The sequence below is a fragment of the Zophobas morio genome, unplaced genomic scaffold (genome assembly GCF_036711695.1).
Source record: "Zophobas morio isolate AGI-343-1 ecotype UQ-CSIRO unplaced genomic scaffold, CSIRO_AGI_Zmor_V1 ptg000002l, whole genome shotgun sequence".
Classification (NCBI taxonomy): domain Eukaryota; kingdom Metazoa; phylum Arthropoda; class Insecta; order Coleoptera; family Tenebrionidae; genus Zophobas; species Zophobas morio.
This window is the reverse complement of record NW_026972107.1, coordinates 2,896,139-2,912,340: the sequence shown is the minus strand read 5'-3', so window position 1 is coordinate 2,912,340 and position 16,202 is coordinate 2,896,139. Positions and strand designations below refer to the sequence as shown.

The 16,202-nt window shown below is 35.8% G+C and overlaps 1 protein-coding gene across 1 annotated transcript; it reads left to right on the top strand.

The window, feature by feature from the left end:
* The first annotated feature begins 782 nt into the window (after nucleotides 1-782).
* On the top strand, nucleotides 783-1,326 carry LOC135135547 (cysteine-rich venom protein 6-like). The gene is made up of 2 exons (XM_064064666.1): nucleotides 783-887; nucleotides 934-1,326. Exons 1-2 carry the CDS (start codon nucleotides 839-841, stop codon nucleotides 1,305-1,307), a joined length of 423 nt encoding a protein of 140 aa, XP_063920736.1. The 5' UTR covers nucleotides 783-838; the 3' UTR covers nucleotides 1,308-1,326.
* Nucleotides 1,327-16,202: the final 14,876 nt, after the last annotated feature.

Sequence of the window (16,202 nt, the reverse complement as noted above, 5' to 3'; positions counted from 1 at the left end):
CAAAATCAGTTTGAACTGAATAAATATTAGCCCCGCCCACCCACCCTCTATTTTCTTGGAAGCTATGTGATTTGCGAAAATCAGTCTTATCGTAGCAAGTACTCGCCCCGCCAAGACAGACGGAAATCGGAGACCATATTGATTATACAAAATTTTGCACGGATGTGATCAGGTTTTTGGTGGAGATGATTAGACAAATTTTAGTTAGCCTTTAACGTGTCTAATAAAAATGGATTTAGACACCAGATAGACAGACAGACGGAAAGGGAATCGTATTTTTTTCGTACTTTAGGGATCATAAAACGTCGAGAAAATATAAGAGTGGCCATTCGTCCGATGGACTCGATTACTCTACTTCCTTAGCTCACGTTCGGGGAGTAATAATATGTATATTTACGGAACAGAATTCTTGTACAGAAGATATAATACGTAAAAGATCTGCTGGAAATGAAGACGTAATAAAATTTGCTAAATGCAAAACGACGTCAACAAACTTGACGCGAACAAAAAGTTGAATAAAAAAGGGTAGCAACACATTTTTGAATTCTTTAATGGAACCGTCTTGTACTTATACACTTAATTGCATGCTGTTTAATTGCACCATTCAAAATTCTGACGTTTCAGAAAACTTGACTTGTAAATGATACGTTGTATTTTATTCGTACAAAAAGTTGTAAATCATGGAAAAAATTTTACTTTTGTATAATCTAATCATGGAATCAACGGATTAAAATTTAATCACTTTCAAACAACGCAGATGCAATTATCTTCGATCAGTTAAAAGCTATAAAATGAATTGCCAGACATTTTTGTTTCAAAGTGATTATATCGCATAACCATGATATCAATAATTCTCTTGGCGTTTTGGGCAACACCTGTCCTTCTGGGTGAGTTTATACCATTAATTTTCGTACTGATAATAAATATCTTTAGACACCCCCACTTGCGGACCCAACGAAATTTACGACGAATGTGGAACCTACTGCCCACTGACTTGTCTAGTCCAAAGCCCTCAAATGTGTCTAGACGGGTGGTGCATACGTGGATGTTTCTGCGAAAAGGGTTACGTCCGAGAAAACTTAAACGGGAAATGTATACCAACCTCGGATTGCGGAAGTGCTTGTAGAGAGAACGAAAAATTCGATATATGTGGCAGCTCTTGTCCTCCTACATGTGACAACCCATCACTATCTTGCCCAGCGGTCCGCTGCTCCCAAGGGTGTTTCTGCGCCGAAGGCTACATCCTCACAGGCGGTTCTACAAGGTGCATCAAACTAGAAGACTGTCCTCGCTATCCGTATCCATAAAAAAAATAGCTAAATTTCGTGTCAATGTTTTTTTTTTCATCCCGAAGGAGCCCGATCCCGTCAAACCAAATTAAGTTATACATCAAGTAGTCAACAGCCAGTGCCTCCCACCGAGCCGCGTCTTTGTACACATTTAAAACAGATCACAATATATACAGTGTTATTGTTCCGATCGGCATGAGGCCCCCGCGCTCCGCCAGGGGGCGCTATCCCGCCGCTTCCGAACAACTCCGCCGCTGAGTAAAAATGCTTATTGCTTTTCCCAAGCCATTTAAATAAATTGGTCCAGAAACCATCCGGATTTCGACAATGGAACGAGGCGTTTTTAATTCGCCCGCCGTTATTATCTCAATTAAAATCCTAACTAGAAATGCATGTCGGCCATTTCGGACGCAGACAACTTGATTAGTTTAAATTACATATAATTAAGAGCGTGATTAGGACACGAATTGATATGCACGCCACTGGACGCGAGCCGTTCGAATTTTTTCACAGAAACCGAATCGAGTTATTACGCTTCCTTGTTGCCCTGGAACGATTGGGTTGTAATAATCGGTTTACGTGAGTTATTTTTGTCGGAGACACCTTGGTGGCTTGAAGAGGATTTCGCTAAGCTACTTATTTAATCGAGCGAGAAATTTCAAGTGCCATTCTTGGCACCCTTTAAGTCTGCTAGCCAAAGTAATTAGTGAAACCGATCCGCACGGTCTAAATATCGTGTTTCGCGCATTGTGGACCCGAAAAAAGGAAAAAAATATCTTTAATAAAATTTCGCTTTGAAAAGATGACCGGCGTCCATTAGTTGGCGATTTTCTATAGAAATCGGCGTGTGCTGGACATGGCGTGTGCAGATTAAGACACGAAAAGGCTCGAGTTTCAAGATAATTGAGTTAAAAGCAGGACCGGGCTTAGCTGTGTACAATAAACAAGCGCACAATGGACTACGTGCGGGATTTGGTGGAGCTTAATCCGTCCATTAACCGCAACCACTAGAGAAGAGTAATGAGCGAGACGTGGACACTGGTACCTGCGAGGGCGAGGTGTGATTCTTTGGGAGACTCAACAATTCGCATGAAAACGGGGTACTTTTGGGTGAGCATCCAACATTTATGAGTTGCCTGAAGGCAAATGTACGTGTTCGAACCCGGACGCAAAATTCCAGTTCTAATTGGTTTTCGTCTCGAATTACGTGTCCACTCTGCCCAATTCTTCAATTGATAAAATCTCCAAAGGGCGCCAATTAAACTCAGATGACCAGAGTCGTTGTGAAGTTTAGCTGGACACGTGATCCATTGTAAACACGTGTTAAACCCTTTCGGACATGCAGGCTTAATTCGTCGAATCGGACTGACGTGGAAACATTATCGGACCTGTATCTACAAGCGTATTTTTTCGTTGTCGGTTATATAACCGTCGCTTTTGCAAAGCCACTCGAATAGACACAGAGTATCCATTTCGGTCGTGTGTTATTGTTGTGGTTGAAGTGCATACGGGGCATCTGCTCCGACCACTTCACCACCACTTGTTAATTATGTTGATACAAGGGCGAGTGTGTAAACAAACTTGTTCGAGTAGAGGCGATACTTTCATTAAATTAGGCGATTTTTGAATGAAGCGCTACTTGGAGTAGAGCTACCCCGAAAAAAATCTAAGATGACCTCGACACATTTGCTAGACCCGAATACTTTTACTCTTTCTCTCCAGACGCTTTCGTTTTGGAAAAAGCCAAGAAAAAATTTCTACGACTGTAGGAGTTCAACTGCATCGGGTTAAAGTCAAAAGGGAGATTATACCTTACATGGATTAAGTATAATTTTGAAATACATGTTGTCATTCATGGGACAACGGGAAATGTATGGTGTTTGTGTTCTTCATGGACTCGTTAATGATTATATAGATAATCCCAATTTATTAAGAATTAAGTTTACTTTAGGTCTGTAAATTATCATTTTCAATTAAATATTTAGAAAAATTTTAATGAATGTCTTATTAGTATTTTTTTTTGTATTTTCAAACATTAATGTCTATTTTTATGGTTTTTATATCATTGTCATTTGAAGTTTTCTCCCATCAGTAAATAAAAAAATGCTTATTTCCATAACTTTTTACTTCCCGAGCTAATTAAGTTAGTAATCGAGTTCTTCGGACGAATCAAATTAAGAACGAGTCACCCCATTTTCCCGAAATGTGAAAATACAATCGTCTTCATTTAATAAGAGTTATAATAATGATATTCAGAACATTTGTCGATTGTAGCTTACTACTTAATAGTTTTGATCCTCTGTTCTGAGGGGACGAACTCATTCAGATCAAACTAATTTCTACGTGACATTCTTCCGATGTATAAACATAAACACTTTCAACTTATTTTCCTTATCGAGGATAACCTAAGGACGTGTACACTAATGGAGTCCGTCGGGCAATTTAGTACTTTCATATTTTCTCGACATTTCATAACCCCTAGACAAGGCCATAGTTAGGGGGAGGCTAGGGGATACTGAACCTCCTCTAGATCTAGACAAGTTATAATTAACCAAATGTAGTTTTTTATTCAATAAGCAGAAGTCAGAGCAATAAAAAAGTCTGGACCGTCGGCATTGTGATCCGGTTATTGCAATTAGTAGAAAACATCTTTTAGTTTAGTCTCTGTTTCACTCTCACGTCTACAGGTTGATAAGTATTTGTCTTAAATTATGAGTACCATAAATGATTTTCAGTTCAGTCTTCAGTCGCACCTCTGTTATTACATACGGCAGCCGTGATTAAATTGTTTCGTTATTTTATTGATTATAAATCAATATTCTATAAAAACAATAATACAATACTTTCATGATTAGTATTACAATACATGCATACAAACTGATATATATGCGTCCTTGCAAAAATGTGGACGGCATCAACACAAAATTTTTTAATAGAAAAAGTCACTAACAGTAAAAGTAACAAACGGTTAGCACGTTTCTTTACCTTTACTCAAACATTAGACACATATTTTTATTTTATATTATAATGGTTGCCATAAAAAACGATGAAATTCGCAAAATCAAATCATTTTTCAATCAAAGCAAATGATGTGGGTGTTGGTGTCGGTGTCGAGGTCATCGAGACTAGTCTGAATTAAGTCTGAACATCGGCATGTAACGCTGTGAGAGAGAGAGAAATAAACTATCAAACAATATATACATGAAACACCTCAGAGAGTGGTGCTGATTCCGTCTCTTAGGTCCCCCAGGATGCTCTTTCAGAAAACAACCTACACCCACTGCCAGAATTCAAAGAGTATCTAGTCCACAATGACCCTCAGGATCCAGAAGTGATGCACAGATAACTCCCGAAACTCGGTCTGAGTGCTGAAGTTGATTGACAAATTATTCTTGCATCCAGACTACCGACTCGAGCGAGGTTGGGCCGAGTGGAGCGGGAGCGCGAGAGTGGCGTGGGTGTGATCGACAGGGCGCTACGGTCCACAACTATTTATTTAATAAAATGTGTTCGTTTGACTGTTCCTTGTTCCAACGACTAAATTGTAAAATGTACAAAAATTGATGCGATTTTCACACGCTTTATTACTCATTTAAGAACTAATATTTATATCACTCATTTTAATCACCATAGACCACTAATAACTGTATTAAATGATATGGATAAAGATACCAAAGGCGATAACGCTATGATTGGACAGTAATTTGTATTTTAAATCGAATAAGTTATAAATACTGCTCTAGCAATTAAAATATTTACTTGTTATTTTAGTTGGTAAATTACACATTGTACTTTAATTTTTTTTATACAACTGTCGCAATTGATTTTTTTTAAATTGTACTCGTAAAACCTTCTCGGGGGTACAAAATGTTTTTTTAGAATGTAATACCTTCTCGAGGGTGTTAACTGTCTTTTTTAAAAATGTAAAACCTTCTTGGGGGCGCCAAATGTATTTTTTTAAGAATGTGAAACCTTTTCGGGGTCCCCACTTGTTTTTTTTTTTAATGTAAAACCATCTCGGGGGCTCTAAATTTCGTTTTTAAAAATGTAAAACTTTCTGTGGGGCTTCAAATCAATTTTTTTAAGGATGTGAAACTTTCTTGGGCGTCCCAATTGTCCATTTAAAAAATGTAAAACCTTCTCGGGGGCGCCAAATGTTTGGGGGCCAAATGTATTTTTTAAGAATGTGAGACATTCTCGGGTTTCCCACTTGTTTTTTTTTTAATGTAAAACCTTCTCAGGGGCCCTAAATGTCGTTTTTAAAAATGTAAAATTTTTTGGGGGGCTTCAAATGAATTTTTTTAAGGATGTGAAACCTTCTTGGGCGTCCCAATTGTCCTTTTTAAAAATGTAAAACCTTCTCGGGGGCGCCAAATGTGTGATGGGCCAAATCTATTATTTTAAGAACGTGAAAACTTCTAGAGGGTCCCACTTGTCTCTTTTAAAATAGGAAAACCTTCTCGGGGACGCTAAATGTATTTTTTTTAACAATGTGAAATCTTCTCGGGGTTCCCACTTGTCTTTTTTAAAATTGGAAAACCTTCTCGGGGGCGCCAAGGGTTTTTTTTAGAATGTGAAACCTTCTCAGGGTTCCCAACTGCGTTTTTTAAAAATGTAAAACCTTCTCGAGGGCGCCAAATATCTTTTATGAAGGATGTGAAACGTTCTTGGGGGTCCCAATTGGCCTTTGTAAAAATGTAAAACCTTCTCGGGGGCGCCAAATGTTTGAGGGGCCAAATGTATTATTTTAAGAATGTAAAATCTTCTAAGGGGTCCCAATTGTTTTTTTTTTAATGTAAAACCTTGTCGGGGGTCCCAAACAACTTTTTTGAAAATGTAAAACCTTCTGGGGGGCGCCAAATGTTTGAGGGGCCAAATGCATTTTTTTAAAAATGTAAAGCTTTCTGGAGGGCTTCAAATGAATTTTTTTAAGGATGTGAAACCTTCTTGGGCGTCCCAATTTTCCTTTTAAAAAATGTAAAACCTTCTCGGGGGCGCCAAATGTTTGGGGGCCAAATGTATTTTTTTAACAATGTGAGACATTCTCGGGTTTCCCACTTGTTTTTTTTTTAATGTAAAACCATTTCAGGGGCCCTAAATATCGTTTTTAAAAATGTAAAATTTTCTAGGGGCTTTAAATGAATTTTTTTAAGGATGAGAAACCTTCTTGGGCGTCCCAATTGTCCTTTTTAAAAATGTAAAACCTTCTCAGGGGCGCCAAATGTGTGATGGGCCAAATCTATTATTTTAAGAATGTGAAACCTTCTAGGGTGTCCAAATTGTCTTTTTTAAATATGTAAAACTTTCTCGGGGGTACCAAATTTTTTTTTTAGGATGTGAAACCTTCTGGTGGGTCTCAACTGTCTTTTTTAAAAATGTAAAACCTTCTCGGGGGCGCCAAATGTTTGAGGAGCCAAATGTATTTTTTTAAGAATGTAAAACCTTCTCGGGGTTCCCACTTGTCTCTTTTAAAATAGGAAAACCTTCTCGGGGACGCCAAATGTTGAGGGACCAAATATATTATTTTAAGAATGTGAAATCTTCTAAGGGGTCCCAATTGTTTTTTTTTTAATGTAAAACCTTGTCGGGGGCCCCAAACATCTTTTTTGAAAATGTAAAGCCTTCTCGGGGGGTTCCCACTTGTCTTTTTTAAAATTGGAAAACCTTCTCGGAAGCGCCAAGGGTTTTTTTTAGAATGTAAAACTTTCTCAGGGCTCCCAACTCTGTTTTTTAAAAATCTAAAACCTTCTCGAGGGCGCCAAATATCTTTTTTTAAGGATGTGAAACCTTCTTGGGGGTCTCAATTGGCCTTTGTAAAAATGTAAAACCTTCTCGGGGGCGCCAAATGTTTGAGGGGCCAAATGTATTATTTTAAGAATGTGAAACCTTCTAAGGGGTCCCAATTGTTTTTTTTTAATGTAAAACCTTGTCGGGGGCCCCAGACATCTTTTTTGAAAATGTAAAGCCTTCTCGGGGGCTCCAAATATATTTTTTTAACAATGTGAAACCTTCTCGGGGTTCCCACTTGTCTTTTTTAAAATTGGAAAACCTTCTTGGGGGCGCCAATGGTTTTTTTTAGAATGTGAAACCTTCTCAGGGCTCCCAACTCTGTTTTTTAAAAATGTAAAACCTTCTCGAGGGCGCCAAATATCTTTTGTTAAAGATGTGAAACCTTCTTGGGGGTCCCAATTGGCTTTTGTAAAAATGTAAAACCTTCTCGGGGGCGCCAAATGTTTGAGGGGCCAAATGTATTATTTTAAGAATGTGAAACCTTCTAAGGGGTCCCAATTGTTTTTTTTTTTTAATGTAAAACCTTGTCGGGGGCCCCAAACATCTTTTTTGAAAATGTAAAGCCTTCTCGGGGGCTCCAAATGTATTTTTTTAACAATGTGAAACCTTCTCGGGGTTCCCACTTGTCTTTTTTAAAATTGGAAAACTTTCTCGGGGGCGCTAAGGGTTTTTTTAGAATGTGAAATCTTCTCAGGGCTCCCAACTCTGTTTTTTAAAAATGTAAAACCTTCTCGAGGGCGCCAAATATCTTTTTTTAAGGATGTGAAACCTTCTTGGGGGTCTCAATTGGCCTTTGTAAAAATGTAAAACCTTCTCGGGGGCGCCAAATGTTTGAGGGGCCAAATGTATTATTTTAAGAATGTGAAACCTTCTAAGGGGTTCCAATTGTTTTTTTTTTTTTAATGTAAAACCTTGTCGGGGACCCCAAACATCTTTTTTGAAAATGTAAAGCTTTCTCGAGGGCTCCAAATGTATTTTTTTAACAATGTGAAACCTTCTCGGGGTTCCCACTTGTCTTTTTTAAAATTGGAAAACCTTCTCGGGGTCGCCAAGGGTTTTTTTTTAGAATGTGAAACCTTCTCAGGGCTCCCAACTCTGTTTTTTTAAAAATGTAGAACCTTCTCTAGGGCGCCAAATATCTTTTTTTAAGGATGTGAAACCTTCTTGGGGGTCCCAATTAGCCTTTGTAAAAATGTAAAACCTTCTCGGGGGCGCCATATGTTTGAGGGGCCAAATGTATTATTTTAAAGAATGTGAGACCTTCTAAGGGGTCCCAATTGTTTTTTTTTTAATGCAAAACCTTGTCGGGGGCCCCAAACATCTTTTTTGAAATAAAGCTTTCTCGGGGGCTGCAAATGTAGTTTTTTAACAATGTGAAACCTTCTCGGGGTTCCTACTTGTCTTTTTTAAAATTGAAAAACCTTCTCGGGGGCGCCAAGGGTTTTTTTTTTTAGAATGTGAAACCTTCTCAGGGCTCCCAACTGTGTTTTTTAAAAATGTAAAACCTTCTCGAGGGCCCCAAGTGTCTCTTTTTAAGAATATTAAATCTTCTCGAGGCTTCCAGCTGTCTTTTTTTAAGAATATGAAACCTTCTTTTTCTATTACTTATATATTATTTTTACTCAATAGAAGTCATTACGAAAAAATAAAATTCCGCAAAATCAAATTTTATACTTCAAAAGCGAGGGAAGTTCTGTCGAAATAACTTTCTACCATTTTTTTTTATTATTATTACCATCCCTTCATTTACTTTACTGTGCTATTTCATAAGGAACTTTGCTCCTTTCGGGTGTCCCACGACACCTCGTCTTTTTTCCGCCTCGGCCGATTTTCCGATTTGTGCATGTCACTCAATAAACCCGTCGAAATTTTCGTCACCCATAAATAAACTTAATCCTTTCAATTAATTTAATTTATATGGTCACAATAAAAGTTAACAACTCGGGAACTTCTCCCTCCCCATGTAAATTTTTATTGGCAGTCATTAACCCAACTAATGGCCTGTTTCGCAACGAACAACCAAAAAAACATAAACAATTTCCATCGAAAACCCTCTGCACCGTTTCGAACATAAATACCGACCATCAGCGGTATTTTAAATTACAACCAATAAATAACTGGCTAATTGTACGAAAAGTTCCGACCGAACACAATTAATTTAATTATGTCATCGATCGCCATCAATCTCGGCTGGGCATCCAATCATTTTCCGAGATAGGTTTATTGGATCACCGTGTACGCTAATTAGCATCGGGGACGCATTAACGTTTCAGATACGTCAAATCGGCCATTTACTTCTTCATTACGGGCGAAGAGCGCACTTTAAAGCCATTACGGGCCGTAGACAAATTAATACCACTACGAAAAAGCAATTAATGGTTTTTAACTTCGTAAACCCTTATTCATTTTTGACAAAAAGGTAAGTCAGTTTTATTCCTTTCAGCTTCGATAGGATTCTTGCCCGAATTTCGGTTAGCACTCGGGAGGCCTGTCCCCCCCTGCACACCCACCCTGCCTAATGGACCGTTCCGGTGCCAACAAGCAAAAGATTAGATATTTCTCGAAAACCTATCGTTGCCAATACGACTTAATTAATAGTGGCTCCATTTAAGATAGACTTCGGTAATATTAAGATATCAACCGTCAAGCCCCCCGATAAGGAGTGTTTTTGGTCATTGTAGGTGGTTCCAGCTCGGACAAGGTTATCAGTTTCTCACTGGCTGTCGTGTGAATGTAATGGAAAATTAAGATTGCCCCATGTCCCCGAACTTAAGGAAGATGCCAACGATAACGCGGCAATAAAAATTTAAATAAATTTTAAACGGGCACAGGAAACAAAGAGCGAAGGCGCTTATAAATGGAGCTATATTCATCTTCCGGGCGAAATTTATGGCCGAAATCAACCACGACTTCAAGAAGCGATGTTCTCCCCGACATCTATTAGTATTATAAGGCGAATTTGTTGGCTAAATGGCGACTTTCGATAATTTATTCCGCACAAAAGCGCAGCGAGGGGCTTAAATCCTTACAAATCGACCAAACGAGACGGGGATAAATTCACTCCGACTTTATTTTGCTGTTTTTTCGACGAACAATCGTGAATTCCGAGACATCAAAACCCCATTAGTTGGCGAAGCGGGGCGGCGCCTGCGGCCGCCCCTAACGAGGGGCTGAAAGCGCCAATCGCGCGGGGGTGGCATTCGCCCTCGAGAGACGCCGGATTTATGGAATCGCCCCGCCTTTATGTGTCCATAATTCGTGGATTCTGACGTGATGCGGCCCGGGGGTTGCGTCGGACGAGGGCGCTTATTAAAACGTGGCCGTCGGCGTCGCGCTCCGTGATATATCGGCATCTTGGGGTCGCCACCATGGACGCTCTACTAAGACGAATCTGAATATCGGTGGAAGCGGTCTGGGCGGATGGGTGGTGGTAATTCAAACTTGATTAGGAGCAGGGGTGCGACCTTGAGATGCACCTGTACGTGTGTGATACACCTGTATCGCCTCCCCTGCGTCTCGGAGACGGGCGCGTGGCCGGACGAGGGCACTTAAGGCGATTTCCTATGTGAGATTCTTCGGGGGATTTTTTGTTGGTCGCGGTTTGGACAGTTTCCGAAAAAAAAACTATATTTTGGCGATGATGATGATGATAATAGTGGTGATGGTCCATTTGTTGTTCTAGAAAATGGATCGTTGACTCTGAGAACAACGAAAATAAATGACGTGATCATGTCGTAGGATAAATGTGTAAATAATGTGGAACTTAAAAGGATTCCTTGTAACACTGATGCGATGTTTGTGAATTAAAGTCATTAGTGATTCCTTCAAATTGTCGGAAATGTGGACTGTTTTAAAGTTAGATTAAATATTATGAACATTGGCTTCACTAATAAAAACGAGGAACAGTGTTCGGACTGACGTTACCCTGGGTTTCAGCTGTCTAAAAACTTTATACACGAGAGATCGAAAAGAAATTAGGTAACATTGGTTCAGATTTTTTTCTATTTATGGACATGCAGTTCTTCAAGAACAAAGTCAATCAGGATTTTCAGAAAGTCCTTATTTGAAGAAGAAATCAAAGCTTTGTCTAGAAAATGAACAATTCTGAGAAGAAATGTCAGTATTATGAGTAATAAAGTCAAGATCTTAAAAAAATTGTTAATCTTTTTAAAAAATAGAAGAGCAAGTGGAAAAGACATCAACCAAAATTCTCAGAATTTCATCCAAAATCGTTCGCCAGTTGGTTCAAATATTTTTCTGTTCGCGGACAGTTCTTCAAGAAGAAAGACAGTGAGATTTTCAGAAATGTTCCAATTTGAGGAAAATATCTAAAGATTGGGGAAAAAACTAACAATTTTGAGAAGAATTAACAGTATCATGATGAATAAAGGCAAGATCTTAAAAAAATGTCAATCTCTTCAGAAAATATATAAGAAAGTAGAAAATACATCAAAATTTTGAACCAAAATTCTGACGAATTTCAAACAAAATCCCCAAAAGAGAATAATTGGGGATTTTTTGAAAAGTCGCAATTTGAAGAAGAAATCCAAAGTCTGTGAAGAAAAGGAACAGTCCTGAAAAAAAATGTCATCATCATCAGAAATAAAGTCAAGATCTTAAAAAAAATGTCGATTTCTTCATAAAATAAATAAGAAAGTGGAAAAGGTATCAAGATTTTGAACTAAAATTCTGAGAAATTTCATAAAGTTCATGAGAGAAGAAAATCAGTTAGAATTTTTTTAAAAGCCTCGATCTGAAGAAGACACCTAAAGACTGTGAAGAAAAGGAAGAGTTCTAAGAAAAAATGTCACTATCATGAATAATAAAGGCAAGATCTTAAACAAAATTGTCGATTTCTTCAGAAAATTAATAGCAAAGGGAAAATACTTACATAAAGATTTTGAACCTAAATTCAGGGAAAGTTCCTCCAAAATCCCTAAAAGAAGAAAGTCAGTGAGGATTTTTTGAAAAGTCCCAATTTGAAGAAGAAATCGAAAGTCTGTGAAGAAAAGGAACTGTCCTGAGAAAAAATGTCATCATCATCAGAAATAAAGTCAAGATCTTAAAAAAAAATTGTCGATTTCTTCATAAAATAAATAAGAAAGTGGATAAGGTAACAAGATTTTTAACAAAAATTCTGAGAAATTTCATACAGTTCCTCAGAGAAGACAATCATTCAGAATTTTTTTAAAAGCCTCGATCTGAAGAAGACACCTCAAGACTGTGAAGAAAAGGAAGAGTTCTAAGAAAAAATGTCACTATCATGAATAATAAAGGCAAGATCTTAAACAAAATTGTCGATTTCTTCAGAAAATAAATAGCAAAGGGAAAATATATCAAGATTTTGAACCTAAATTCAGGGAAAGTTCATCCAAAATCCCTAAAAGAAGAAAGTCAGTGAGGATTTTTTGAAAATTCTCAATTTGAAGAAGAAATCTAAAGTCTGTGAAGAAAAGGACTGTCCTGAGAAAAAATGTCATCATCATCAGAAATAAAGTCAAGATCTTAAAAAAAATTGTCGATTTCTTCATAAAATAATTAAGAAAGTGGAAAAGGTATCAAGATTTTGAACTAAAATTCTAAGAAATTTCATAAAGTTCCTGAGAGAAGAAAATCAGTTAGAATTTTTTTAAAAGCCTCGATCTGAAGAAGACACCTAAAGACTGTGAAGAAAAGGAAGAGTTCTAAGAAGAAATGTCACTATCATGAATAATAAAGGCAAGATCTTGAACAAAATTGTCGATTTCTTCAGAAAATAAATAGCAAAGGGAAAATACTTATATCAAGATTTTGAAACTAAATTCAGGGAAAGTTCATCCAAAATCCCTAAAAGAAGAAAGTCAGTGAGGATTTTTTGAAAAGTCCTAATTTGAAGAAGAAATCTAAAGTCTGTGAAGAAAAGGAGCTGTCCTGAGAAAAAATGTCATCATCATCAGAAATAAAGTCATGATCTTAAAAAAAATTGTCGATTTCTTCATAAAATAAATAAGAAAGTGGAAAAGATATCAAGATTTTGAACTAAAATTCTGAGAAATTTCATAAAGTTCCTGAGAGAAGAAAATCAGTCAGAATTTTTTTAAATGCCTAGATCTGAAGAAGACACCTAAAGACTGTGAAGAAAAGGAAGAGTTCTAAGAAAAAATGTCACTATCATGAATAATAAAGGCAAGATCTTAAACAAAATTGTCGATTTCTTCAGAAAATAAATAGCAAAGGGAAAATATATCAACATTTTGAACCTAAATTCAGGGAAAGTTCATCCGAAGTTCCTAAAAGCAGAAAATGAGTGAGGATTTTTTGAAAAGTCCCAATTTGAAGAAGAAATCTAAAGTCTATGAAGAAAAGAAATGTTCTGAGAAATAATGTCAGTGCCGTGACAAATAAAGGCAAAATCCTTAAAAAAAAATCAATCTCTGCAGAAAATAAATAAGAAAGTGGAAAATATAACATTAAATATTTTGAACAAAAATTTTTAAATTTTCAAAAATCATTCTCCAATTGCTACAGATTTTTTCTTTTTATGGACAGTTGTTCAAGAAAATCAGTCAGGATTTTCAGAAAAGTACTGATTTAAAAAAGAACTCTAAATATTGCGAAAAAACGAAGAATTCTGAAAAGAATTGTAACTATCTTGAGAAAAGAAAAGGCAAGATCTAAAAAAAAAATGCCAATTTCTTCAAAAATTAAATAAAAGAGTGGATAATATATCAAGATTTTGAACCAAAATTCTACGAAACTTTATCCAAAATTCCCAAAAGAAGAAAATCAGTCGGTATTTGTAGAGAAGTTTCAATCTGAAGACGGAGTCTAAAGACTTTGAAGAAAAGGAACAGAAGAGATGTCAAGATTTTTAACTAAAATTCTGAGAAATTTCTTAAAATTTGCCCAAAGAAGAAAATTAGTCAGGATTATTTTTAAAGCTCTAATTTGAAGAAGATATCTAAAGACTGCGAAGAAAAGGAACAGTTCGAAGAAAAAATGTCACTATCATGAATAATCAAGGCAAGATCTTAAACAAAATTGTTGATTTCTTCAAAAAATGAATAGGAAAGGGAAAATATAGTTTGAACTACAATTCTAAGAAATTTCATCCAAATTTGTCAAAAGAAGAAAGTCAGTCGGAATTAAAAAAATCTCAATTTGAAAAAGAAATCTAAAGATTGTGAAGAAAAGGAACAGTTCTAAGAAGAAATGTCAGTATCAGGAGAAATAAAAGTAACATTTAAGAAAAAATGGTCGATCTCATCAAAAAATAAACAAGAAAGTGAAAAGATTTTGAAGAAAAATTATGAGAAATTTTATTTAAACTCCCCAAAATGAAGAGTGTCAGTTAGATTTTTTTGAAAAGTCACAATTTGAAGAAGAAATCTAAAAATGAAGAAAAAGAACAGTTCTAAGAAAAAATGTCAGTACCATGAATAATACAGGCAAGATCTAAAACAAATTTATCAATCTCTTCATAAAATAAGTAGCAGACGAAAAATATATCAAAACTTTGAACCAAAATTCTGAGAAATTCCATCCAAAATCGTTTACTTGTTGGTTCAGATATTTTTCTGTTTGCGGACATTTCTTCAAGAAGAAAGTCAGGATTTTCAGAAAAGTCAGTATTTAAAAAATAAATATAAATAAGGGGAAAAGATAGCCAGATATCGAACAAAAATTATGAGAAATTTAATTAAAAATACCCAAGAGAAGAAAGTCAGTCAAGATTTTTTGTAAAGTCTCAATGTGAGGAAGAAATCTAAAGATTGTGAAGAAAGAAACTGTTCTGAGAAGAAAAATCACTATTTAAAGAATAAATGGAAAGAGTGTAAAGAAAATTAACAATTCCAAGAAGAAATATTCAGTATCTTTGGAAACAAAGGCAAGATCTTTAAAAAATGTCATTCACCTAAGAAAATAATGAAGAAAGTGGAAATGATATCACGATTTCGAAAGAATTCTGAAAAATTTTATTCAAAATCGTTCCCCAATTGGTTCAGATTTTTTGTGTTTGTGGACAGTTCCTCAAGAAGAAAGTCAGTCAGGATTTTCAGAAAAGTCCCAATTTGAGGACGAAATCGAAAGATTGCAAAAAAAAACGACAGTTTTGAGTAGAATTGTCAGTATAATGAGAAATAATGATAAGAAGAAGAAAGTGGAAAATATATCAAGATTTTTAATCAAAATTCTGAGAAATTTCAGTCAGGATTTTTAGAAAAATCCCAATCTGAAGAAGAAATCTAAAGACTGAAGAAAATGAACAGTTTTGAGAAAACAATAATGTCAGTAGCATGAATAATAAAGTTGAGATCTTAAAAAAAATCTCAATCTCTTCAGAAAATAAATAAGAAAGTGGAAAATATATCAAGATTTTGATAAAATTCAGAAATTTTTTTACCAATCAATGCCAATTTGGTTCAGGTTTTATTCTGTTTATGAGTGTTGAACCAAAATTTTGAGAAATTTCAAACAAAATCCCCTAAAGAAGAAAGTCATCGCCAAAAACCGAACAGTTCTGAGGAGAATTGTCAATATCATGAGAAAAAAAGGCAAGATCTTAAAAATGATGTCAGTCTCTTCAGAAAATAAATAGGAAAGTGGAAAATATATTAAGGTTTTGAACCAATATTCTGAGAAATTTTAAACAAAGTCCCCAAAAGGAGAACGTCAGTTAGGATTTTTAGAAAAGTCTCAATTTGAAGAAGAAATCTAAATATTTTGAAGAAAAGGAACATTTCTAAGAAGAAATGCCAGAATCAGAAAAAATAAAAGCAAGATTTAAAGAAATGGTCGATCTCTTGAAAAAATAAATAAGAAAGTGAGAGATTTTGAACAAAAATTATGAGAAATCTACTCAAAAATCCCCGAAAGAAGAAAGTCCATCAGCATCTCTAGAAAAATCACAATTGAAGAAGAAATCTAGAGACTGTGAAGAAAAGGAACAGTTCTAAGAAGAAATGTCAGTATCAGGAGAAATAAAAGCAACATTGAAGAAAAAATGGTCGATATCTTCAAAAAATAAATAAGAAAGTGGAAAAGATATCAAGATTTGGAACAAAAATTATGAGAAATATCATTAAAAATCCTCAAAAAAAGAAAATCAGTCGGAATTTTCATAAAAGTCTTTATTTGAAAAAG